Below are 27,777 nucleotides of genomic sequence, written 5' to 3' on the forward strand. Positions count from 1 at the left end.
TGTTTGTGAACAGAGCCCCAGGACCAGCTTGCTTAGGGGACTCTTCTCTAGGTTAATCTCTCTGTAGGTGATGGCTTTGTTATGGAAGGTTTGGGAATCGCTTCCTTTTAGGTGGTTGTAGAACGGCTCTATTCTGGATTTTGTTTTATGTTGTACACTGATGAAATTCTATCTCCAACCCTCCTCTATGCAGCACATTACTCTTCATCTGGTGGCTTCTGACAGGCAGAAATGCAGTACTGACTGAAGAAGGAGAAAATGTGGGCAATATGGTGGTCCCTCCATAGAATGTAATACTGTAGATATATTGGAGAGGACAACATTTGTTATCCAATATGCTCTTAACCGATAGGCCTATAGCACAGATGAGTTGATACAATGTGTCATGCATACCACATAGATAGAACAATGGAATGATGATGAACAATAAGAATACTGGCAGATGCTTTAAAAGAGGGGTTGGCAACAACCGGCCAGTAAGTGATTTTTTTGGCCCCAAAAAGTTTACAAAAAAATAAGTAACTTGAATTTCCTTTTGGGTTAAAAAGAAGATCACCAGGACTTCAGTAAAGTATTTAAAAAAAAATAGAACATCTGTTTCCAAGTATTCCCACCAAAAAATAGACATGATCGTGTCTCAATGTAAGCAAGGCATGAAATGATTGTTATTTTCCAATATCATAATATTTTTTTTTTGGGGGGGGGGCTTAGTTGTGGTCAATTTGCAGTGTACAAATTGTCATTGGGCTCCTGAGTGGCGCAGTGGTCTAAGGCACTGCATCTCAGTGCAAGAGGTGTCACTACAGTCCCTGGTTTGAATCCAGACTGCATCACGTCCGGCTGTGATTGTGAGTCCCATAGGGTGGTGCACAATTGGCCCAGCGTCGTCTGGGTTTGGCCACGGTAGACCGTCATTGTAAATAAGCGTTTGTTCTTAACTTACTTGCCTACTTAGATTAAAAATATATATTAAAAAATCAAATTATGTTCTGGCACACAAGCTCTGACAAAAATCTGCCTTGTGGCTGAATTTTGTTGTCTAGCCACTTATTTGTATTTATAACATTTTAAAGCAGGCAACACTTTTTAAATCCTTTAATGGCATAGGTGACGGTGATTCGTAGCTAGTGAGTGACACATATCAATATGATATGGTGATACCATATATCTAGGCTACTACTACTGTGATATCATTCCGAGGGTTCATTGCCAAACCTCTATGTTTTGAAGACCAAAGTGGGAGTGGCTTGTTTTGTTTACCTACTGAGTTTGTTGATGCACTGATCATGGTCTACTACAGATTAGTGAGGTGAGTTCCCACAACAATATATGTAACTACAAAAACAACATAGCTGACTATACAAATACATTCTGAGTTTTAGCCACGTTGTACCCACATTAGTAGAACGTTCATAATTTGTGTGCGGAAATGATTAGGTTGCAGAGAGGTCAGAGGGTAAAGGCTATTCACCCAGGACTCTCGATTGTAGAATACACAGCCATCTTGGATCTACGAGCAGAAGGGAAATTAATGCGGTGAGTTTTTTTTGTTTTTTTTATTTCCACCCTCCCCCCCACCCAAATATAAACCCGTTTGGTCCGAATCAAATCGTTACATCACAACACATTCATCTTTGTAGTCCTTGCTGTTCGGTATGTTTTGGACCGGTTCGTGGATTTCAATTCGAAAGGTCTTCTGTTTTTATCTGTGTGGCCGCTAGCGTGAATTGAGACCGAGAGGTAGCTACTGGGATTGGGAGGTGGATAGGAGGCAAAGTAGGCCCAACCTGCACATCACTACCTATGGGCAAACATACTGCCTGACAAGGGTTGTCACGGCTAGTTGTTGAAGCAAACTTATAATCAGACTCACGCTGTATTGGTAGCTAGTTAGCTCAATTTAGCTAGCTAGGACATAAACAATCAACTGGCGTTACTAACGTTAGCTAGTTGATAGCTATAGCGTTAGCTAGCTCGCTTGTCTGAGGACTGTGACCCACATGCATGACTCAAATTCCATTGCATTACACCGGCACACCAAGCCACCTTGCCGGACCCCTTCGTTTCTCGAGAGTTATCTCTCCTGCAACCGGTCCATATTTTTTGCGTCCCTCGATTCTGCTCGCTTAACTTGATAGGTTAGATAGCTATTTAGATATTTCTGTCTTGATTAGCTACCTAACTTTGTTAGCCATAACATGCTGAAGCCAAAGGATAAACAACCAATGTATCCAGTCACGCGAGAGTGGGTGGCTGTTTAGCTAGTTAGCCAACTAAGTTACACTAAATATAATGTGGCATGTTCATGTTGATACTCTTCCCCCTGAGGCTCCACTACTAAACTGGCAGCACGCATCTTGCTAGCACAACACGCATCTTCCTAGTTTTGACACCAGTGTCAGAGATGACCCCATTCAATGTGGAAATAATGAATGTGTGTAGGGTCATTTAAATATGAATAGCTATGTTTCCATGTTCAGAAGGTGAGAAAGTATCAGAGGGTTCTTAGATTGAAGGAAAATTTGGTGTGGACAATAACTGGAATCGGTTGTGAACTTGTTGAATTGTGCTGAGGCAATGTTGCACGGATGCACACAGTTTTTGTATGTTGACCAATGCAATGAAATAGTGGAAAATCAACACTTTTTAAAAGTGATTGTAATTGTTTTGCTGTAAGGCACACTGTATGAGCACATTGTGCAATGTGTGTGGGCGTGTAGTTGTCTGGTGGTGAGGTTGGAGTAGTTGAAACTGAAAGTCTAGTAGATCATCGTCATCATACTAACTGTAGGCTCCTGCATAACTGTTGTGTTTCACTCCAGTCCTGTCCATGATAGTTTAAAAAAATCTGATATGAACAATGTTTTGTCAATAAATGGATGCAGGCATGCTGGTTGAGAAAGCCTTTTTGGAGTTGAAATAGTAAAACCTCTTCTTTCATCTCACTTCTGCAGGTGACAAACGGAATGTTCAGTGCTACGAGAAAGAAGTTTGTAGAGGGGGTCGAAAGTGACTACCCTGATGAGGGCATGTACTACAGCCAGCCGTTGCCGTTCTCACATAGGTCGGACAAAGACTTAAGCGCTCTGTCTGCTCGATCACACGTCCCTAGTACAGCTCCCTTTGAACTTGAAGTAAGTACAAAACATTTTCACACGTTTCTTCTATAATTTCAATCTGTTTATGCATATTTGTCATATTTAGTGCGATTTAGGTTACTCCATTATCCTACACTACCCTCTGTGTTTATTTGGACTGCGAAGCTAAAACATTTAATGTGGCTCTATACTCCAGCGTTTTGGAATTGAGATCAAATGTTTCATATGTCGAGACAGGACAGATGTCACCTTTGATTTGAGGGTATTTTCACACATGTCTGTTTTGCCAGGGCCCTGATTATATGAAATTGTCACGATACCTAGGTGCCGGTACGATATGTGTTATGATTCTAGATGTATTGCTATTCAATACTGTGATTTTTTTTTTTTTTTTTTTTTTTTAAATGTTCCAAGCATATTGCTTACCATACTGTATGTCTGCTGCAGAGGGACAAAAGAGCCATGAGAAAAACGAGTTTTGATCAGTCATGGAAATAAAAGGGCTGAAAACATAGTCTCCCTATTTAAAAAGAAGATGGAGAACACGCTGTGAAGGAAAGATCCTGGAGTTTTGGTGCAGGTACAGCCAACTAGAGCAAAAAATAATATTGCGATACTGTCACAATGATACGAAACGCTATGTCGTCAAAAATAATATCCTGATATGTAACTGCATCGCAGTTAAAGCAGACATTGAATATCCCTTTGAGCATAGTGAAGCTATTCATTACACTTTAGGTCGTGTATCAAAACACCCAGTCACTACAAAGATACAGGTGTCATTCCTAACTCAGTTGCGGGAGAAGAAGGAAACTGCTCAGAGATTTCACCATGAGGCCAGTAGTGATTTTAAAACAGTTACAGAGTTTAATGGCTGTGATAGGAGAGAACTGAGGATGGATCAACAACATTGTAGTTACTCAACAATACTAACCTAATAGACAGTGTGAAAAGAAGGAAGCCTGTACAGAATTAAAAAAGATTCCAAAACATGCATCCTGTTTGCAACAAGGCACTAAAGTAATACTGCAAAAATGTGACAAAGCAAATAGGGATGTCCCTAATGATCAAAAAAATATTGGTCGTCTGTTTGTCAATTTTTAAACGTATGTTTTTCAATATATAGACACACCCTATGTGTTTGAATAAAATCAACTATATGCCTTGAGATTGTCTGATGCTTTAAGTGCACTGTTTGATTAAATAATTATGACACAAATGACTCGAGGGAATCTGATGGCCACGCTGTGTAATAAAAAAAATATTAAAAAAAAATATTTTTTTTTATAGTGAGTGATTGGCATACGTTGTCTCTCTCCTCCCTGATTCAGTGAAAAGGCACCACAGCACAGCTATGTTTATCACACTGTTTGTGCTGAAGCAGCAACATCTTTTTAGCCATTTCGTTTCTTGTTTCTCTGACTGAAAAGTTCTGTTAATTGAAATCACTAATTTGTTGAGGAAAAACATCACCTATTCCCTCAACCCTTGCAGTCTTTACGTGAAACTGGGGTGGCAGGTAGTCAATTGCACGCTCCCTCAAAACTTGAGACATCTGTGACATTGTGTTGTGTGACACAGCTGAACATTTTTGTACCTGTGTAATGATCTTGCTGTTTAATCGGGTTCTTGATATGCCACACCTGTCAGGTGGATGGATTATTTTGGAAAGGAGAAATGCTCACGAACAAAGATATAAACACATTTTAGAGAAATACAATTTTTGCGTGTATGGATCATTTCTGGGATCTTTTATTTCAACTCATGAAACATGGGACCAACACTTTATGTTGCCTTTATATTTATGTTCAGAAAAAGGAGGGTATAGGAGCAATCATTTTGTGAGTATTATGAGTGACACAGGTGCTGTTAGATTACAATATTTTCACTGACGATGAATAACTGTGTGATGACATTAACAAATGAATGATTGATTGATAAATTAGCATATATATTGAAGTATAAGCCTAACTAAGTTACAAGACCACATAATGACAAAGCGAAAACAAGTGTTTAGACATTTTTATAGACAATGCACACACTTGTCTATATAAGGTCCCACAGTTGACACTGCATGGCAAAGCAAAAACCAAGCCTTGAGGTCGAAAGGAAGTGTCTGTAGAGCTCTGAGACAGGATTGTGGCGAGGCAAGGGAAGGGTGCCAAAACATTTATGCAGCATTGAAGGTCCCCAAGAACACAGTGGCCTCCATCATTCTTAAATGAAAGAATTTTGGAAACACCAAGACTCTTCCTGGAGCTGGCCGGCCAGCCAAACTGAGCAATCGGGGGAGAATGGCCTTGATCAGGGAGGTGGCCAAGAACCCGATGGTCACTATGACTAATACTTATTTTCCACCATAATTTGCAAATAAAGAAATAAAAAATCCTACAATGTGATTTTCTGGATTTTTTTTTCTCATTTTGTCTGTCATAGTTGAAGTGTACCTATGATGAAAATTGCAGGCCTCTCTCATCTTTTTAAGTGGGAGAACTTGCACAATTGGTGGCTGACTAAATACTTTTTTGCCCCGCTGTATGTGTGAAATTGGGCAGGCTAAACATCACCATTATATAATGATTAAGCTGTTATGATTTAGCATACACAATTTTGTTTATTGTTTTTATTTTTTCTGAATGCAACAAAAACAAGCATTGTGACAAATAGTGCCTGTAGGCTACTTAGGCTTTCATATTGGAATGTTTGTATATTCTCTTTTTCCCCGTTTGAATGGGGAACACGCACGAGGAATAAATAAGACACTTCTAATTATGTAAATAAAAATAATAAAAGTATCGGGCTCAAAGTTTAAGGTGCTTGTTGACGATAACGGCTATTGTTTCAGTTCACTATCATAGGCTATAGCACTCGCCAAAGTTAGGCTCTAAGGTTCTGATTAAGAAACACCAGCATGTTTACTATGTCGGGCTTCAGTGAAGACCGTAGAGAGGTACCTATGTTCCCTGCTGTGCTGAACACCCTATCTGACGCAGTGCTGGTAGCACAAATGCACATCTACTTTTTAGCAAGCAGAGCCAATAAAGGAAAACGACAGTGGTTATCCCGCCACCATGATGGGGTCAGCAGATGTGTTCGGTTCCTTCTCTTCTGTTTACAAACACTTAGGTTGGAGTCATTAAAACTAGTTTTTCAACCACTCCACAAATTTCTTGTTTGCAAATTACAGTTTTGGCAAGGCGGTTAGGACATCTACTTTGTGAATGACAAGTAATTTTTCCAACAATTGTTTACAGACAGATTATTTCACTTCACTGTATCACATAATTCACTGTATCACAATTCCAGTGGGTCAGAAGTTTACATACACTAAGTTGACTGTGCCTTTAAACAGCTTGGAAAATTCCAGAAAATTGTCATGGCTTTAGAAGCTTCTGCTAGGCTAATTTACATCATTTTAGTCAATTGGTGTACCTGTGGATGTATTTCAAGGCCTACCTTCAAACTCAGTGCCTCTTTGCATGACATCATGGGAAAATCAAAAGAAATCAGCTAAGACCCCAGAAAAAAATTGTAGTCATCCACAAGTCTGGTTGACCCTTGGGAGCAATTTCCAAACGCCTGAAGGTACCACGTTCATCTGTACAAACAGTAGTACCCAAGTATAAACACCATGGGACCACACAGCTGTCATACCGCTCAGGAAGGATACGTGTTCTGTCTCCTAGAGATGAATGTACTTTGGTTGGCAAAGTGCAAATCAATCCCAGAACAACAGCAAAGGACCTTGTGAAGATGCTGGAGGAAACGGGTACAGAAGTATCTATATCCACAGTAAAACGAGTCCTTTATCGACAACCTGAAGGGCCTCTCAGCAAGGAAGAAGCCACTGCTCCAAAACCTCCATAAAAAAGCCAGACTACGGTTTGCAACTGCACATGGGGACAAAGATTGTACTTTTTGGAGAAATGTCCTCTGGTCTGATGAAACAAAAATAGAACTGTTTGGCCATAATGATCATCGTTATGTTTGGAGGGAAAACAGTGAGGCTTGCAAGCCGAAGAACACCATCCCAACCGTGAAGAACGGGGGTGGCAGCATCATGTTGTGGGGGTGCTTTGCTGCAGGAGGGACTGGTGCACTTCACAAAATTGATGGCATCATGAGGAAAGAAAATTATGTGGATATATTGAAGCAACATCTCAAGACATCAGCCAGGAAGTTAAAGCTTGCAAATGGGTCTTCCAAATGGACATTGACTCCAAGCATACTTCCAATGTTGTTGCAAAATGGCGTAAGGACAACAAACTTAAGGTATTAAAGTAGCCATCACAAAACCCTGACCTCAATCCCATAGAAAATTTGTGGACAGAACTGAAAAAGCGTGTGCGAGACCTACTAACCTGACTCAGTTACACCAGCTCTTTCAGGAGGAATGGGCCAAAATTCACCCAACTTATTGTGGGAAGCTTGTGGAAGGCTACCTGAAACGTTTGACCCAAGTTGAACAATTTCAAGGCAATGCTACCAAATACTAATTGAGTGTATGTAAACTCCTGACCCACTGGGAATGTGATGGGAGAAATAAAAGCTGAAATAAATCATTCTCTCCACTATTATTCTGACATTTCACATTCTTCAAATAAAGTAGTGATCCTAACTGACCTAGGACAGTGAATTTGTATAGGATTAAATGTCAGGAATTATGAAAAACTGAATTTAAACGTATTTGGCTTAGGTGTTTGTAAATTTCCGACTTCAACTGTAGCGAGTCTTCTCGGTGTCGGCAATCACTCTCAAGGGTATTGGGGAGCTTTCAGGGCCAGTTTCATCTCTGAGATGATCACCAAGATTAAATCTTCTTAGCCGGGGGCTGTGCACAGTCATCCCCATCTCCAGCTGTACGACAGGTGCTACCTCCATCAACTTCCCCGAGGGCCAACATCTCCTGAAGGAGGGCATCTTTCGTGCCATCCAAGCCATCTCCCACACGGCCTTTGTACCGGGGGTCAAGTAGGCAGGCCTTTGACAACAGTACCTGTAGTGCTGGTGCTTTGTACTTGTCCTGCAGTACACTGTCCATGTTAATTTTTAGATTTTTAGTTAGCTCAGAGTCGATGGGTTTGTGAAAGAGAATCTGTCCCGTTAAAAGTCATAAAACAGGCTTGACTGACGACACTCACACAGTTTTCCCCAGATAGGATATCAATGAAGTCGGCCACAGGCTAACGTGCCACATTGACCAATTGCAGAACATTGATGACCTGCCATGACCGATCTAAATGATTGTGTTCTCGATCGTCAATCAATACCCGTCTTATGGCCGGGACTCCAAAACCATTTCAACCATTTGTTGTTTGGTCCCCCAACATGTTTTACAATCCTAAGGGATGAAAAATGATAACATTTATGAAATGCAAGGGAATTCAATGGGCATATCATTCGATTTATATACAAGTTATTAATCTAGGACCAACATCTTGATAAAGAAATTGTAGCTTGTATTTGATTCAAGTAGCCTAAAATTAATAGAATGTAATGTGCACATCATTCAATTGATATATATTGAAGGCCTATTAATAGGACTAACATCTAGATAGTGAAATTGTAGCTTGTATTTGATTTAAATAGCTGAAAATGAATGGAATGCAATAGGCATATAATTTGATTGATATACACGACCATCAAAAGTTTTAGAACACCTACTCATTCAAGGGTTTTTCTTTATTTTTACTATTTTCTACGTTGTATGAAACTATGAAATAACACATGGAATCATGTAGTAACCAAACAGGTGTGAAACAAATCAAAATATATTTTATATTTTAGTTTCTTCAAATAGCCACCCTTTGCCTTGATGACAGCTTTGCACGCTCTTGATTTGTTTAACACTTTTTTGCTTACTACATGATTCCAAATGTGTTATTTCATAGTTTTGATGTCTTCACTATTATTCTACAATGTAGAAAATAGTAACAATAAAGAAAAACCCAGGAATGAGTAGGTGTTCTTAAACTGTTTGTGATCACTGTTTTACAGCCTGTGTTCGTAATGGCTGGTCAGTGAAACGACCTGTCCTGGTTTGTCTTTAATGAGTAAGCCTTCCTTCGTGAACTGGCCTCTGTAATATGGTATAGAATCAGCTTGATCCATTCTGTCGAAGACGCTTGGACCTTCTTTTTTGATATTTTCAGTGGTACTGTTAACAAACACGCACCCATAAAGAAAATGAGAATTAAAACAGGTTCAGCCCCTGGTTCGACCGTGGTCTTGCAAAGTTACTCCACCTCAAGAATTGTATTTGGCCAAAGGCTCAGCACATGCATACTCAGGCTGACTGGGTATCATTCAGGCAAATGAGAAATAGGTGCTCTCAGGCTATCCGGAAGGCCAAAGTTAGTTACTTTAAGGAGCAGTTCTCTCTCTGTGGGTAAAACCCCAAGAAGTTCTGGAAAACAGTTAAAGACCTGAATTATTTTATTTTATTTTTAATTTTACCTTTATTTTACTAGGCAAGTCAGTTAAGAACAAATTCTTATTTTCAATGACGGCCTAGGAACAGTGGGTTAACTGCCTGTTCAGGGGCAGAACGACAGATTTGTACCTTGTCAGCTTGGGGATTCGAACTTGCAACCTTTTGGTTACTAGTCCAACGCTCTAACCACTAGGCTACCCTGCTCCTCACAGCTGCCCATGTCCCTTCATATTGAGGATGTGGTTGTTACTGACAAGAAGCACATGGCTGAGCTCTTTAATCACCATTTCATTAAGTCAGGATTCCTATTTGACTCAGCCATGCCTCCTTGCCCGTCCAACAATTCCTAACCTCCCACCCCTTCTAATGCAACTATCCCGATGCTCCTCCCTCTTTTCCCCCTGCCCCGCTTCAAAGTTCCTCCCTGCAGGCGGTCACTGAGTCTGAGGTGCTAAAGGAGCTCCTTAAACTTGACCCCAAAAAACATCTGGGTCATATGGTTTAGACCCTTTCTTCTTTAAGGTTGCTGCCCCTGCCATGCCTATCGCCAACCTTTTTAACCTGTCTCTCCTTTCTGGGGATGTTCCCACTGCTTGGAAGGCAGCCACAGTTTGTCTTGTATTTGAAGGGGGAGATCAAGCTGATCCTAACTGTTATAGGCCTATTTCTATTTCGCGCTGTTTATCAAAAGTGTTGGAAAAACTTGTCAATAATTAACTGACTGGCTTTCTTGATGTCTGTAGTATTCTCTCTGGTATGCAATCGGATTACCGGTCAGGTTATGGATGTGTCACTGCAACCTTAAAGGTCCTCAATGATGTCACAATTGCCCTTGATTCTAAGCAATATTGTGCTGCTATTTTTATTGACTTGGCCAAAGCTTTTGATATGGTAGACCATTCCATTCTTGTGGGCCGGCTAAGGACTATTGGTGTCTCTGAGGGGTCTTTGGCCTGGTTTGCTAACTACCTCTCAAAGAGTGCAGTATATAAAGTCAGAAAATCTGCTGTCTCAGCCACGGCCTGTCACCGGGTACCCCAAGGCTCAATCCTAGGCCCCACGCTCTTCTCAATTTACATCAACAACATAGCTCAGGCAGTAGAACGCTCTCTCACCCATTTATATGCAGATGATAGTCTTATACACAGATGGCCCTGAATGCCCCTCTCCCCACTATTGTGATTACTACCTCTGAGGGTTTAGAGCTTGAGGTAGTCACCTCATACATGTACTTGGGAGTATGGCTAGGCTGTGCACTGTCCTTCTCTCAGCACATATCAAAGCTGCAGGCTAAAGTTAAATCTAGACTTGGTTTCCTGTATCGCAAACGCTCCTCTTTCACCCCAGCTGCCAAACTAATCCTGATCCAGGTGACCATCCTACCCATGCTAGATTACGGAGACATATTTTATAGATCGGTAGGTAAGGGTGCTCTCAAGTGGCTAGATGTTCTTTACCATTTGGCCATCACATTAGCTACCAATGCTCCTTATAGGACACATCAATGCACTCTACTCTGTATACTTGTCAACTCTGTATACCCATTGCAAGACCCACTGGTTGATGCTTATTTATAAAACCCTCTTAGGCCTCACTCCCCCCTATCTGAGAGATCTACTGCAGCCCTCATCCTCCACATACAACACCCGTTCTGCCAGTCACATTCTGTTAAAGGTCCCCAAAGCACACACATCCCTGGTTCGCTCCTCTTTTCAGTTCGCTGCAGCTAGCGACGGGAAAGAGCTGCAACAAACACTCAAACTGGACCGTTTTATCTCAATCTCTTCATTCAAAAACGATCATGGACACTCTTACTGACAGTTGTGGCTGCTTTGTGTGATGTATTGTCTCTACCTTCTTGACCTTTGTGCTGTCGACTGTGCCCAATAATGTTTGTACCATGTTTTGTATTGCTACCATGCTGTGTTGTCATGTTTTGCTATGTTGTTGTCTTAGGTCTCTTAATGTAGTGTTGTGTTGTCTCTCTTGTTGTGATGTGTGTTTTGTTTTGTTGTGATATTGTATTTGTTTTTAATCCCAAGTCCCCGTCCCCGCATGAGGCCTTTTGCCATTTGGTAGGCCGTCATTGTAAATAAGAATTTGTTCTTAACTGACTTGCCTAGTTAAATAAAGGTTAAATAAATAAAAGTATTGTCTGTAGGTTGATGAGGGGAAAAAACGATTTAATACATTTTAGAATAAGGCTGTAATGTAACAAAATGTGGAATAAGTCAAGGGGTCTGAATAATTTCCAGATAGACTGTATATATGGATGATTTATAAAGCCAGGCACATTTAACAGTTAGGCTATTGATTATAGACCTAATTAAATTGGTGTTTCCTCTCCTCAATTTTATCAGACAATTAAGGCAAGGGCTGTTTCCTCTTCTACTTACCCCGCTGCGTCCTCTGCCGCATTGTACTCAACACCAATATGCTGGTTAACTTTTCTATTATTCACATAGCAACATAGGGAAAGGCAGCAACTCTATGGCGCACCGAAGATTGTTTCAGAGCCGCGGACAATGACCGCTATCCAATAATGGAGAAAGCGCATATGTTATAAAATAATATATTTATTAATGTTGCACCATTATTTTTGCATAATATAACCATGTACAATTTAAGTATCACATGTTTTTTATTTTTTTTTAATTTTTTAATTTGACCTTTTTTTTTAAACTAGGCAAGTCAGTTAAGAACAAATTCTTAATTTGAATGACGGCCTAGGAACAGTGGGTTAACTGCCTGTTCAGGGGCAGAACGACAGATTTGTACCTTGGCCTCCACAATTAATTACTCCACTGAAACAGGTGTGAATCAGACAGGTGTCTTGTGCACCATGAAGAAGAAAAAATATTTTTGCGACTGCTTGACTAAAGAAATCTTAGTCGACAAACAGCTTATCGACCAAACAATCGACCAGTCAACTAAATGGGGTCAGCCCTAAAAGTAATTGACTCACTTTTTGTCCTGAATAGAAAGTGTTATGTTTGGGGCAAATACAACACATTACTCAGTACCACGCTCCATATTTTCAAGCATAGTTGTAGCTGCATCATGTTATGGGTGTGCTTGTAATCGTTAAGGTTTGGGGAGTTTTTCAGGATAAAAAAGAAACTGAATGGAGCTAAGTACAGGCAAAATCCTAGAGGAAAACCTGGTTCAGTCTGCTTTCCACCAGACACTGACACTTGGAGTTGAAACCTAAAACACAAGATCAAATCTACACTGGAGTTGCTTACCAAGAAGACAGTGAATGTTCCTCAGTGGCGACTTAAATCTGCTTGAAAATCTATGGCAAGACCTGAACATGGTTGTCTAGCAATGATCAACAACCATTTTTACAGAATTTGTAACACAAAAGTCAGGCAGTGTGAATACTTTCTGAAGGCACTGTAATCTGAAACACAACCAAAACAAACTGCAAATGCAGATAAACAAGTTCATTGCTTGATAGGAATATGGGACCAAATACTATACTTTTGACTACTTTAAGTGAATTTGTCAAAATACTTATGACACCTTCAAATGGGGAGACATTACTTTCTAAATGGTAAGACAGATATGCATGAAAATAACCTCAAATAAAAGGTGATATTCTGTGCTGTCACCTCATATGAAATGTTTGATCTAAAAAATGCTGGAATATAGAGCCAAATTAAACGTATTAGCTTCACCGCCCAAATAAAGACATAGGGGAGTGTATATGCCTAACTTTATGTCTGTGCCTTAGCATTGATGGTGTTATTATTATCCTTGAAATTGAATACCCAAATTCCTGTGTGATTTGTAAAACATGATATATGAACTGCCCGAATGTGCAGTTATGTGTTATTGATAAAGGCATTGTCATCTCTGGCTGTTCTTGTTTCCAGTACTCCCTCCTCTCATTATGTGGTTTATCTCTTCTCTTCTTCCAGATGCTCTCGTCTCCCTCACCGTCGTCATCAGGTCAACTGTCCCAGCTTGGTGCCAGTTTATACGGCCCACAGAGTAAGCTGACTGCATCTGTTTTCAGGGTCTTTCCTACTAAGTCCATAATACATTTGTCTGTAACAATTTGGTAGTCAAGTCATACCTGGAGCAATTTGATCATTACAAATAATTACCCGATATACCTGTTTAGAATTGGGTATATTTAAATCAGACTTCAGCACTCTTCCCTTAGGCACTTCTTGTTGATCTCAAAAGATTACTTCAAGAGATATCCAATCTATTGGTCACTTTGGAAGTTGGTAAGAGAGACCCATGTTTACTGTTTCTATTTCTCGCGTTGCAGGTGCACTAGGCTTCTCGATAAGGGGCATGGGAAACAACACTCAGTTAAACCGCAGCTTAACGCAAGGCACCCAGCTACCGAGCCATATCACCCCCACCACGGGGGTGCCCACCATGTCCCTCCATACCCCGCCCTCGCCAAGCAGGTGTGTTTTAAGAGATGAGACAGAGATGCTGGAGAGAGAGATATAGCTTTGGCAATGTAAACATATGTTTCCCATGCCAATAAAGCCCATTGAATTGAGATATTCTGGAGATAGACATATAACACATAAGCCAGTGTGTTTGAATGCCATGGAATCATTATTCTGCTGCTAATTAGTTAGCCAGTCAGTTCAGTTCAGTGGTTGCAGAGCAGGACAGGACATTTATTAGTAAAATCATCATCTGGTTTCATATCAACCCATTCTGTCCTCCCATCTATCTCCAACCCATGATGTGTCCTCCGCAGGGGGATCCTGCCGATGAACTCGAGGAACATGCTGAACCACTCCCAGGTGGGCCAGGGCATCGGGATGGTCAGCAGCAGGACCAACAGCATGGGCAGCCCCAACCGCAGCTCCCCCAGCATCATCTGTATGCCCAAACAGCAGCCTGCACGGCAGCCCTTCACCATCAACAGGTACACAGTGACTCGGTCTGGCTGGCCATACAATTGAAAGATCTGCTGTTCTCAACTTTGTATAAAAGTATAAATCAATCGTTTTTTGTGATGATTGGAAATAGATATTAAGGTGCTCCAGTTGGAGGCTAAAGTTGTCCTCTGTATTTCTGTAGCATGTCAGGATTCGGGATGAACCGGAACCAGGCGTTTGGGATGAACAACTCGTTATCAAGCAACATCTTCAATGGCACAGGTTAGTAATGTGTCACTTCATAATAACCAACTATCTGATGCTCAGTCTGGCCATTGATTGATACATCAGTATTTGTAACGTTCACTTTCCTATCCATTCACACAATCTATAAGACACACAGTCAGCATGAATAGTAACATACATTTACCTACCCATATGTCTTCCTTACAAGTCTTTAACCCTCCCTCTCACAGACGGTAGTGAAAACGTGACGGGGCTCGACCTGTCCGACTTCCCTGCTTTAGCAGACAGGAGCCGGAGGGAAGGAAGCGGAAACCCAACGCCGCTACTCAACCCACTAGCTGGAAGGGCCCCCTATGGTAAGATGTCTTTATAGCACACTAGTAAGGAATTATAATTGTGGGCTAATCTAGGCGGGCTACCTATTGTAAGGGCTCAACGTAGTGCACTAGAAAGAAGGGCTCATTGTTAATGCACTAGGCTTGGATGCTAAAGGCACTTGGCAGTGCATGTGTAAAAAGCATCGGACTCATCACGTTACTGTGGGCCAGTCAGTACTGCTCGACACATTCTCATTGTAAATACTCAGTTCACTTGTCTCTCTTCAAAACAGTGGCGAGTCATGTGATGAAGAAAGGGAAAAGGCCGTGTCCAATGGTGTGTGTGTGTGTGTGTGTGTATATATACACACACACATACACCCATACATACATACACACATACATACATACATACATACATACATACATACATACATACATACATACATACATACATACATACATACATACAGTGGGGCAAAAAAGTATTTAGTCAGCCACCAATTGTGCAAGTTCTCCCACTTAAAAAGATGAGAGAGGCCTGTAATTTTCATCATAGGTACACTTCAACTATGACAGACAAAATGTGGGGGGAAAAAATCCAGAAATCATATTGTAGGATTTTTTATGAATTTATTTGCAAATTATGGTGGAAAATAAGTATTTGGTCACCTACAAACAAGCAAGATTTCTGGCTCTCACAGACCTGTAACTTCTTCTTTAAGAGGCTCCTCTGTCCTCCACTCGTTACCTGTATTAATGGCACCTGTTTGAACTTGTTATCAGTATAAAAGACACCTGTCCACAACCTCAAACAGTCACACTCCAAACTCCACTATGGCCAAGACCAAAGAGCTGTCAAAGGACACCAGAAACAAAATTGTAGACCTGCACCAGGCTGGGAAGACTGAATCTGCAATAGGTAAGCAGCTTGGTTTGAAGAAATCAACTGTGGGAGCAATTATTAGGAAATGGAAGACATACAAGACCACTGATAATCTCCCTCGATCTGGGGCTCCACGCAAGATCTCACCCCGTGGGGTCAAAATGATCACAAGAACGGTGAGCAAAAATCCCAGAACCACACGGGGGGACATAGTGAATGACCTGCAGAGAGCTGGGACTAAAGTAACAAAGCCTACCATCATGTAACACACTACGCCGCCAGGGACTCAAATCCTGCAGTGCCAGACGTGTCCCCCTGCTTAAGCCAGTACATGTCCTGGCCCGTCTGAAGTTTGCTAGAGAGCATTTGGATGATCCAGAAGAAGATTGGGAGAATGTCATATCGTCACAAAATATAACTTTTTGGTAAAAACTCAACTCATCGTGTTTGGAGGACAAAGAATGCTGAGTTGCATCCAAAGAACACCATACCTACTGTGAAGCATGGGGGTGGAAACATCATGCTTTGGGGGTGTTTTTCTGCAAAGGGACCAGGACGACTGATCCGTGTAAAGGAAAGAATGAATGGGGCCATGTATCATGAGATTTTGAGTGAAAACCTGCTTCCATCAGCAAGGGCATTGAAGATGAAACGTGGCTGGGTCCTTCAGCATGACAATGATCCCAAACACACCGCCCGGGCAACGAAGGAGTGGCTTCGTAAGAAGCATTTCAAGGTCCTGGAGTGGCCTAGCCAGTCTCCAGATCTCAACCCCATAGAAAATCTTTGGAGGGAGTTGAAAGTCCGTGTTGCCCAGCAACAGCCCCAAAACATCACTGCTCTAGAGGAGATCTGCATGGAGGAATGGGCCAAAATACCAGCAACAGTGTGTGAAAACCTTGTGAAGACTTACAGAAAACGTTTGACCTCTGTCATTGCCAACAAAGGGTATATAATAAAGTATTGAGAAACTTTTGTTATTGACCAAATACTTATTTTCCACCATAATTTGCAAATAAATTCATTAAAAATCCTACATTGTGATTTCTGGATTATTTTTCCTAATTTTGTCTGTCATAGATGAAGTGTACCTTTTGATGAAAATTACAGGCCTCTCATCTTTTTAAGTGGGAGAACTTGCACAATTGGTGGCTGACTAAATACTTTTTTGCCCCACTGTGTGTGTGTGTGTGTGTGTGTGTATGTGTATATGTATATATATATATATATATATATATATATACATTACTGCTCAAAAAAATAAAGGGAACACTAAAATAACACATCCTAGATCTGAATGAATGAAATATTCTTATTAAATACTTGTTTCTTTACATAGTTGAATGTGCTGACAACAAAATCACACAAACATTATCAATGGAAATCAAATGTATCAACCCATGGAGGTCTGGATTTGGAGTCACACTCAAAATGAAAGTGGAAAACCACACTACAGGCTGATCCAACTTTGATGTAATGTCCTTAAAACAAGTCAAAATGAGGCTCAGTAGTGTGTGTGGCCTCCACGTGCCTGTATGACCTCACTACAACTCCTGGGCATGCTCCTGATGAGGTGGCAGATGGTCTCCTGAGGGATCTCCTCCCAGACCTGGACTAAAGCATCTGCCAACTCCTGGACAGTGTGTGGTGCAAAGTGGTGTTGGTGGATGGAGCGAGACATGATGTCCCAGATGTGCTCAATTGGATTCAGGTCTGGGGAACGGGCGGGCCAGTCCATAGCATCAATGCCTTCCTCTTGCAGGAACTGCTGACACGCTCCAGCCACATGAGGTCTAGCATTGTCTTGCATTAGGAGGAACCCAGTGCCAACCGCACCAGCATATGGTCTCACAAGGGGTCTGAGGATCTCATCTCGGTACCTAATGGCAGTCAGGTTACCTCTGGCGAGCACATGGAGGGCTGTGCGGCCCCCCAAAGAAATGCCACCCCACACCATGACTGACCCACCGCCATACCGGTCATGCTGGAGGATGTTGCAGGTAGCAGAACGTTCTCCACGGTGTCTCCAGACTCTCTCACGTCTGTCACATGTGCTCAGTGTGAACCTGCTTTCATCTGTGAAGAGCACAGGGCACCAGTGGCGAATTTGCCAATCTTGGTGTTCTCTGGCAAATGAAAAACGTACTGCACGGTGTTGGGCTGTAAGCACAACCCCCAACTGTGGACGCCGGGCCCTCATACCACCCTCATGGAGTCTGTTTCTGACCGTTTGAGCAGACACATGCACATTTGTGGCCTGCTGGAGGTCATTTTGCAGGGCTCTGGCAGTGCTCCTCCTGCTCCTCCTTGCACAAAGGTGGAGGTAGCGGTCCTGCTGCTGGGTTGTTGGCCTCCTCCACGTCTCCTGGTGTACTGGCCTGTCTCCTGGTAGCGCCTCCATGCTCTGGACACTACGCCGACAGACACAGCAAACCTTCTTGCCACAGCTCGCATTGATGTCCCATCCTGGATGAGCTGCACTACCTGAGCCACTTGTGTGGGTTGTAGACTCCGTCTCATGCTACCACTAGAGTGAAAGCACCGCCAGCATTCAAAAGTGACCAAAACATCAGCCAGGAAGCATAGGAACTGAGAAGTGGTCTGTGGTCCCCACCTGCAGAACCACTCCTTTATTGGGGGTGTCTTGCTAATTGCCTATAATTTCCATCTGTTGTCTATTCCATTTGCACAACAGCATGTGAAGTTTATTGTCAATCAGTGTTTCTTCCTAAGTGGACAGTTTGATTTCACAGAACTGTGATTGACTTGGAGTTACATTGTGTTGTTTAAGTGTTCCCTTTATTTTTTTGAGCAGTGTATATATATGTATGTATGTATGTGTGTGTGTGTGTGTGTGTGTGTATATATATATATATATATATATATATATATATATATATATATATATATATATGCCAAGGCTAAACTTCTTTCTCATTGTGGTGATTTATTTAAGAAGCCTCTTCTCTTCATCTCATGACCTCATCAGTTGGCATGGTGACGAAGCCATCGAATGAGCCGACGCAGGATTTCTCCATCCACAACGAGGACTTCCCTGCACTGCCTGGTCCCAACTACAAGGACCCCACGTTGAGCAATGACGACAGCAAGACAGTGAGTAACACAGACACAGGCTTACTTTAGCCTGGTTGTCAGTCTGTTTTCCTTGGTCGTTGTCGTCTCACCTAGCCAACAGGAAATGGAAATGCGTAGCGCCAAATGCTAATAGTACTCGATAAAACTCAAACTTTCATTAAAACACACATGCAGGGTACTCAATTAAAGCTACACTCGTTGTGAATCTAGCCAACATGTCAGATTTTTAAAATGCTTTTCGGCGAAAGCATGAGAAGCTATTATCTGATAGCATGCACCCCCCCGAAATACCTGAACGAGACGTAAACAAAAGAATTAGCGTAGCCGGCGCTACACAAAACGCAGAAATAAAATATAAAACATGCATTACCTTTGACGAGCTTCTTTGTTGGCACTCCAATATGTCCCATAAACATCACAATTGGTTCTTTTTTTTCGATTAATTCCGTCCATGTATACCCAAAATGTCCATTTATGAAGCCCGTCTGATCCAGAAAAAAACAGCTTTCCAAAACGCGTCATTTTTTTAAATTAAAAAAGTTGCCTATAAACTTTACCAAAACACTTCAAACTACTTTTGTAATCCAACTTTAGGTATTTGTAAACGTTAATAATCGATCAAATTGATCACGGGGCGATCTGTATTCAATAGAAATAGAAATCATGGACGATTTTCTCTCTTTCATAACTTCCCACGGTGTACCCTCTGACAGGAAGTGCCTATTTCTCATTTCACCAAGGATTAACTTCAACCCAATTCCCAAGACTGGCGACATCGTGTGGAAGCTGTAGGAACTGTAAACTGGGCGCTATCTATTTTCCCTTGCCATAGACAATACAGGGAACTGGCGGAGGGATATATATATATTTTTTGTGAACAGTTTTTCCTTGGGGTTTTGCCTGCTACACACGTTCTGTTATAGTCACAGACATGATTTAACCAGTTTTATAAACTTCAGAGTGTTTTCTATCCACACATACTAATCATATGCATATACTATATTCCTGGCATGAGTAGCACGACGTTGAAATTTTGCACGCTTTTTATCAAAAAGTTGAAAAAATGCACCCGATCTTTAAGAGGTTTTAATGAGTCTGACGCAAAGGATATACTGCTCCGGAGAACAGGCCCAGACCCCGTCATTTGTATGAAGAAAAGGCGGAGATACAGAGGGAGAAGGTCGGGGTGCCTTGTTAGGAAAACAATCTCGATGATCTACCGTTGCGACTATCCTCTCAACGGGACATTAAAAACAGTAATATCTTATGTTTCACTGAGTCGTGGCTGAACGATGACACGGATAATATAGAGCTGGCTGGGTTTTCCGTGCATTGGCAGGACAGAGCAGCTACGTCTGTTATTAAGACGAGGGGCGGGGGTGTGTGTCTATTTGTCAATAACAACTGGTGCGCGATGTCTAATATTAAAGAAATCTCAAGGTATTGCTCGCCTGAGGTAGAGTACCTCATGATAAGCTGTAGACCACACTATCTACCAAGAGAGTTCTCATCTATATTATTCGTGGCCATCTATTTACCTCCACAAACCAATACTGGCGCTAAGGCCGCATTCAACGAGCTGTAAATGCTCATCCAGAAGCTGCGCCCACAGTGGCCGGGGACTTTAATGCAGGCATACTTTAAATCCGTTTTTTACCTTAAATCCATTTTACCTAATACCATACCTATACCACCTCAATCACCAGCTTCTTCAATGAGTGCATTGATGACGTCGTCCCCACAGTGGCCGTACGTACATATCCCAACCAGAAGCCATGGGTTACAGGCAACATCCGTACCGAACTAATGTTCTAGAGCTGCCGCTTTTAAGGAGCGGGAAGTGTTTTCACTGACATTTTCAACCTCTCCCTGACCGAGTTTGTAATACCCACTTGAGACAGCCTATAGAGAGGAGGGCAGAAACCTGGCAGTGTGGTGCCAGGACAACTTCCTCTCACTCAATGCGACTACAGGAAAAGGATGGCAGAACAGGCCCCCATTAACATCAACAGAGCTGTGGTGGAGCGAGTCGAGAGTTTCAAGTTTCTTGGTATCCACATTACCGACAAACTATCATGGTCCAAACACACCAAGACAGCCGTGAAAAGGGCACGACAACACCTTTCCCCCTCAGGAGATTGAAGAGATTTGACATGGGTCCCCAGATCCTCAAAAAGTTCTATGGCTGCACCATTGAGAGCATCCTGACCGGTTGCATCATCGCCTGGTATGGCAACGGCTCGGCATCCGACCGTAAGGCACTACAGAGGGTAGTGCGTACGGCCCAATACATCACTGAGGCCAAGCTTCCGGCCATCCAGGACCTGTATACTAGGCGGTGTCAGAGGAAGGCCCATAAAATTGTCAACGACACCAGTCACCTAAGTCATAGACTGTACTCTCTGCTACCTCACGGCAAGCGGTACTGGAGCACCAAGTCTAGGTCCAATTGGCCCCATAACAGCTTCTACCTCCAAGCTACAAGACTGCTGAACAATTAACCAAATGGCCACCTGGACTATTTACATTGAGCCCCTCCCCCCTTTGTTTTTACACTGCTGCTACTCACTGTTTATTATCTATGCATAGTCACTTTACCCCAACCGACATGTACAAGCTACCTCGACTAACCTGTACCCCCGCACATTGACTCGGTACCCCCTGTATATAGCCTCGCTATTGTTATGTAATTTTATTGTTACTTTTTGTTTACTTTTTCGTAATTTAGTAAATATTTTCTAAATTCTTGAACTGCATTTTTGGTTAAGGGCTTGTAAGTAAGCATTTCACGGTAAGTTCCTGTTGTTTTCGGCACATGTGACAAATACAATTTGATTTGATTTAGTTAGAAGAGCGGATATTATATTAAAAGCAATGTTCCATGATGTCATGTGGGTTATAGATGTATTAAAAATAAGATGATTATTAATTCATTTGTTTTTTGCTTTGTTCAGAACCTAAACTCTACAGGCAAGAGCACGTCCAGTGCAGATGGGCCTATGTTCCCCGGAGACAAGACAACCTCAGCACAGAACAACAACCAGAAGAAAGGGATCCAGGTGTTACCTGATGGTGAGCCTTCTCAACCAATCACACCTCTCGGTCTCGACCTGGGTGGGTTTTGAGATGGTTTCTGCGTGACTGTTGGCCAGTGGTGATGTCCAAATTTGCACTAGCTGGAGGGAAAGCTCTAATTGTTGATTATAATTTTGTGTTGATTTTCCTTAATCTGTAGGGCGGGTGACGAACATTCCCAGGGGAATGGTGACGGACCAGTTTGGAATGATCGGCTTGCTGACATTTATTCGAGCGGCGGAGACGGACCCAGGCATGGTGCACCTGGCGCTGGGAAGTGACCTCACAACATTGGGACTCAACCTCAACTCTCCAGAGTAAGATGGCTGCCCTGTCTCAAAATTAGGTTGAGGGGATATATAATTCAAAAATCTAAGTTTTGTCAGATGTTCTTTATCATCAAAGTGGTTAAGTCAAGTCCATTTTGAGAGTAACATGTCCCTTCCACTCCTGACAGAAACCTGTACCCCAAGTTTGCTTCCCCCTGGGCATCAGCACCGTGTCGACCTCAAGACATTGGTAAGATATTATCCTGACCACACACACCAAGACACATCCACCTGTGCAGACACAAAGAAGACGCCGAAGAACATTTCTGACGTTTTACATTCTCCCAACCAATTGTGCTATTTTGTCATTTTTTGTGTGTTTTGTGTAACTTATTTTTTTACTTATTGTGTTCATAATGTTACTGCTAACTTCTGGACATCAGAAAAGCGATTACTCACCGCGGACTGTAGGAAACTTTTTTTCCTTTAATGAGTGCGACGAGAAGGCCTTTTGCGCGAAGAAGAGATGCTGGAGAAGAGGCCGCAGATCGGGCACCCTTCTGAGAATCCGGAGGCAAGCAAGTAACTCCCATTGCACGTTAGCAAGAACAATGGAAGGCAATTATTGGAAAATAAAACTGATGACCTACGATTAAGATTATCCTACCAACGGGACATTAAAAACGGGAACATCTTATGTTTCACCGAGACGTGGCTGAACGAAGATACTGACAATATAGAGCTGGCAGGATTTTCCATGCACCAGCAGAACAGAGAAGCTACCTCTGGTAAGACGAGGGGTGGGGGTGTGTCTTTTTGTCAATAACATCTGGTGCGGAATGTCTAATATTAAAGAAGTCTCGAGTTATTGCTCACCTGAGGTAGAGTGCCTGATGATAAGCTGTAGACCACACTATCTACCAAGAGAGTTCTCATCTGTATTATTCATAGGCGTCTATTTACCACCACAAAGCGAAGCTGGCACTAAGACTGCACTCAACCAACTCTATAAGGTCATAAGCAATGAAGAAAATACACTCCTAGTGGCCAGGGACTTTAATGCAGGCAAACTTAATTCAGTTTTACCAAATTTTTGAACAACCAGGGGGGAAAAAACCCTAGACCACCTTTACTCCACACACAGAGATGCATACAAAGCTCTCCCCCACCCTCCGTTTGGCAAATCTGACCATAATTCTATCCTCTGCCCTGTGGCACTCAAGTTGGTAGCCATTAAGTGCTTTGAAAGGCTGGTCATGGCTCACATCAACAGCATCCTCCTGGACACCCTAGACCCACTCCGATTCGCATATAACCCCAACAGATACACAGATGATGCAATCCCAATTGTACTCCACACTGCCCTTTCTCACCTGGACAAAAATAACATCTATGTGAGAATGCTGTTCATTGACTACAGCTCAGCGTTCAACACCATAATGCCCACAAAGCTCATCACTAAGTTAAGGACTCTGGGACTAAACACCTCCCTCTGCACTTCCTGAAGTGCCGCTCCCAGGTGGTAAGAGTAGGCAACAACACATCTGCCATGCTGATCCTTAACACTGGGGCCCCTCAGGGGTGTGTACTTAGTCCCCTCCTGTATTACCTGTTCCCCCACGACTGCGTGGCCAAACACGACTCCAACACCATCATTAAGTTTGCTGACGACACAACAGTGGTAGGCCTGATCACCGACAACGATGAGACAGACTATAGGGAGGAGGTCAGAGAACTGGCAGTGTTGTGCCAGGACAACAACCTCTCCCTCAGTGTGAGCAAGACTAAGGAGCTGATCGTGGACTACAGGAAAAGACGGACCGAACCGGCCCCCATTAACATCGATGGGTTGTAGTGCAGCGGTTCGAGAGTTTCAAGTTCCTTGGTGTTCACATCAGCAACGAACTATCATGGTCCAAACATACCAAGACAGTCGTGAAGAGGGCACGACAAAACCTTTTACCCCTCAGGAGTCTGAAAAGATTTGGCATGGGCCCCCAGATCCTCAGGTTCTACAGCTGCGCCATTGAGAGCATCCTGACCGGTTGCATCACCGCCTGGTATGGCAACTGCTCGGGCACCTGACTGTAAGGCGCTACAGACGGTAGTGCGAACGGCGGCCCAGTACATCACTGGGGCCAAGCTTCCTGCCATCCAGGACCTAGGCGGTGTCAGAGGAAAGCCCATAAAATTGTCAGACTCCAGTCACCCAAGTTGTAGACTTTTTTTCCCCCCTGCTCCTGCACGACAAGCGGTACCGGAGCACCAAGTCTAGGACCAAAAGGCTCCTCGACAGCTTCTACCACCAAGCCATAAGACAATTCATAAAATTGCCACCGGACAATTTCCATTGACCCCCCTTTTGTACACTGCTGGTTGTTTGTTACCTATGCAGTAATTTCGCCCCCACCTACATGTACGGATTATCTCAACTAGCAAGTACCCCCGCACACTGACTCGGTACCGATGCCCCCTGTATATAGCCTCGTCATTCGTATTGTGTTACTTTTTATTTTAGTCTTCTTGGGAAATTTCTACTTCTTGAACTGCACTGTTGGTTAAGGGCTTGTAAGTAAGCATTTCACTGTAAAATCTACACTTGTTGTATTCGGCGCATGTGACAAAGTTTGATTTGACCAGGATAGTCCACTCATTTGCCACAATTGCCACTGTTTTCCACCAAGACGCACGCACACACACCCGCACTCCGCACCTAGCCTTTTGGTGACCCTGGTGCCGCCTCTCTTTCAGACTTCCACGTCCCGTCTGAGTACTTAACCAACATTCACATACGGGACAAGGTAGGTGATGAATCAGTCATCTAATCAGTTTGTGTAACACCCCCTTTCATGTGGCATTGATCTTATGCTCTTGAAGAAAGCACAATGTCATCATCAGATAAACGAATGATGGTGTTGATAAAGATGTCTCTTCTCAGCTGGCAGCTATTAAACTGGCTCGTTACGGTGAAGACCTGTTGTTCTATCTGTACTACATGAACGGAGGAGACCTGCTTCAGCTCCTGGCAGCAGTAGAGCTGTAAGTAGCACATCCAAACTACTACTGAAGGCATTTAACTTAGTTTGTAGTATTTAGTGCCTTGCTAATCTTTTATTTATAAATTATTAGACTCCTCTTAAAAGTGATTTTTTTTAGAGATTTTACATCACCTCAACTCCCAGCATCACTTTTTGGTTTTCTTCCAATAGTTGTCCAAAGTACCACAGTTCTTTCCATAGGTTGTTATCAATAAGCGATTTGTGCGTATTTTCTTTGACTTGACTGTGCAGTAATGGGATTTCTTTCTCTCCTGCCTGGTGTTGGTGCAGCTTCAACCGGGACTGGCGGTACCACAAGGAGGAGCGGGTGTGGATCACGCGGGCGCCGGGTATGGAGCCCACACTAAAGACCAACACCTACGAGAGGGGAACCTACTACTTCTTTGATTGTCTTAACTGGAGGAAGGTAGCCAAGGTAAAGGTATTGGCTTTACTATCCACTACCCTAAATCAATACACTAAACATTAAAGGGATAGTCCGAGATTTTGGCAATCTACTTCCCAAAAGTCAGATTAACTCTAGTATACAATTTGTATGTCTCAGCGTCCAGTATGAAAGAAGTTAAATGTATTTTTGTGAGCCAATGCGAACTACAGTTAGTGCAATGCTAACCAGAGTTAGCATGCTACCTGTTTTCATAGACGTCTAGTCATTGTGCTAACGCTAGTTAGAAATTGCACTAACGCTAGTTAGCATTTTTCTTCAAACTGCATGCAGAAACATAAAAATGGTATCCTTGAGTTCTTCTGACTCTGGGGAAGTAGATAAAGGGCTTCATTGCCAAAATGTCGAACTATCCCTTTAAGAGAGAGCATTATCTGTGTGTGCCTCTTTAGATTTAGATGTATGCCATGAGTTATGAATCTCCTTTGATGGTGTTACGTGCTTTACGTACTAGTTTTGTTTTGGGAACTTTTAAGAGTTTTTAACGTTGGTTGTGACCCTCAAGAACGGCTTGTAAAGGGGCTCAAGGTAGGCCTTCAGTATCTCTCGGTTACTGGTGATTTCACACTGGGTTTTTAGTTCAGTAGTCCAGTAGTTCAGTAGTTTTATCAGTAGTCTCACTCGGGCCATATAAACTCAGCAGGAGTCTTCCATTACTGATTGTGTGTTCTCAATCCCTTCAGGAGTTCCACCTGGAGTACGACAAGCTAGAAGAGAGGCCCCACGTCCCGTCTACCTTCAACTACAACCCAGCCCAGCAGGCCTTCTGAGGCCCAAGTACAGTATAGCCCCAGGGGTACTGCTGTCCCTGCACCCCTCCCTCCCAGCCTGAGGAAGGTGCGGTGGCTCAGGCATCCATCCTGGTTTTTATTCCTTGAGGATCTGGTTAAAATGACTGCAGAGGAGGTCCTCACCACTGCATAAGGGTGGGGAAAACTGAGCCCTGCCTTTCCCAAATTATGTGCTGCCCAAACACCTACACTTGTTCTGTTTTTATTCCTTTAATGTCCTTGTTTTTTGAGGTGGGAGTTGAGCAGGGTCTGTGTTTTGTTTACCTCTGAATCAGAAGACTGACTATACCGGCACACTTTACAGTGACAAAACAAGGGTTATGACACATTTTTTCATCAACAAAAAAGTGACAAAGGCGGGGAAGGCTAAACCAACAAGTACCATCCCACACGTGAGAACGAAAGGGGCCGGAAGAAATGCAATGTTCGTTGTTGCACTATTTAGTAATAAAAGAACACAAAGATTGTTTGTGCTTTTTTATGTGAAAACACTCCCTCCTGTTTTGTTTTGTAAAGATCAGCAGCCTGTCTACACCTCTCTCTTTCTATCTCTCCTCTTTGTACATTCCCTCTTTTCTCCTCAACCGGCCCCACATCTTTCTTTCCTTTTGACGGGTATTTTCTGTCTGGCTTCAAAATAGACACAGATCGGATACTTTTTTAGTGAATGTTCTCACAACCTGTGGACAACCAGTACAAGGGTTGTTAGAATACCTACCCAGCTTCATTGTTCCAGAGCAAGCAAAACACTTTCCAGTCTTTGTTACGATTTTGTAATAAACGTGTAAAAAAAAAAGTATTTTTATGTTTGAACATCACATGAATACTGGTATGTATGAATCTGTATGTATTATATATTATATATATGTGTATATATATGTATGTATGTATATGTATGTGTGTATATGTGTGTGTGTGTGTATATATATATATATATATATGTGTGTGTGTGTGTGTGTGTGTGTGTGTGTGTGTGTGTGTGTATATGTGCATATATATGTATATATATATATATATATATTGGAGACAAAAATTGCTCTGCCTTATACCTCGTTTTTAGGAGGTCAGCGTGGATGCAATATGTGGATAAAATAGGACATTTCTGTATCTGCTGGACAGGGCGTCACACTCGGAGCCGTGAGCACTTACGACGAAGAATTACAAATAAAAAAGACAAACAAGGAAATACCTGATTCTTCTGAGCTA

The 27,777-nt window shown here is 42.4% G+C and overlaps 1 protein-coding gene across 7 annotated transcripts; it reads left to right on the forward strand.

Moving 5' to 3' along the window:
• The first annotated feature begins 1,257 nt into the window (after positions 1-1,257).
• LOC112218184 (CCR4-NOT transcription complex subunit 2-like) lies at positions 1,258-27,038 on the forward strand. Of its 7 annotated transcripts, none has more exons than XM_042301209.1 (16): positions 1,258-1,309; positions 1,438-1,536; positions 2,955-3,134; positions 13,455-13,527; positions 13,814-13,958; positions 14,264-14,434; positions 14,590-14,669; positions 14,864-14,989; positions 18,796-18,950; positions 21,887-22,004; positions 22,168-22,324; positions 22,465-22,526; positions 25,028-25,077; positions 25,215-25,315; positions 25,606-25,756; positions 26,464-27,038. In XM_042301209.1, exons 3-16 carry the CDS (start codon positions 2,967-2,969, stop codon positions 26,548-26,550), a joined length of 1,644 nt encoding a protein of 547 aa, XP_042157143.1. In that variant the 5' UTR covers positions 1,258-1,309; positions 1,438-1,536; positions 2,955-2,966; the 3' UTR covers positions 26,551-27,038. The 7 variants fall into 7 exon arrangements, with proteins under 7 accessions (XP_042157143.1, XP_042157140.1, XP_042157145.1 ...); XM_042301206.1 differs by having other exon boundaries at positions 1,259-1,309; positions 18,793-18,950; XM_042301211.1 differs by having other exon boundaries at positions 1,260-1,309; positions 18,826-18,950.
• Positions 27,039-27,777: the final 739 nt, after the last annotated feature.

Source organism: Oncorhynchus tshawytscha, linkage group LG19, assembly GCF_018296145.1.
Source record: "Oncorhynchus tshawytscha isolate Ot180627B linkage group LG19, Otsh_v2.0, whole genome shotgun sequence".
NCBI lineage: Eukaryota > Metazoa > Chordata > Actinopteri > Salmoniformes > Salmonidae > Oncorhynchus > Oncorhynchus tshawytscha.

Bases quoted from the DNA above. Each gene is read 5' to 3' on its own strand.
- LOC112218184 (XM_042301206.1), top strand. From the start codon at position 2,967: ATGTTCAGTGCTACGAGAAAGAAGTTTGTAGAGGGGGTCGAAAGTGAC. The intron at 22,005-22,167 runs GTGAGCCTTCTC...CTTAATCTGTAG, and splicing joins GATCCAGGTGTTACCTGATG to GGCGGGTGACGAACATTCCC. The intron at 25,078-25,214 runs GTAGGTGATGAA...GTCTCTTCTCAG, and splicing joins ACATTCACATACGGGACAAG to CTGGCAGCTATTAAACTGGC.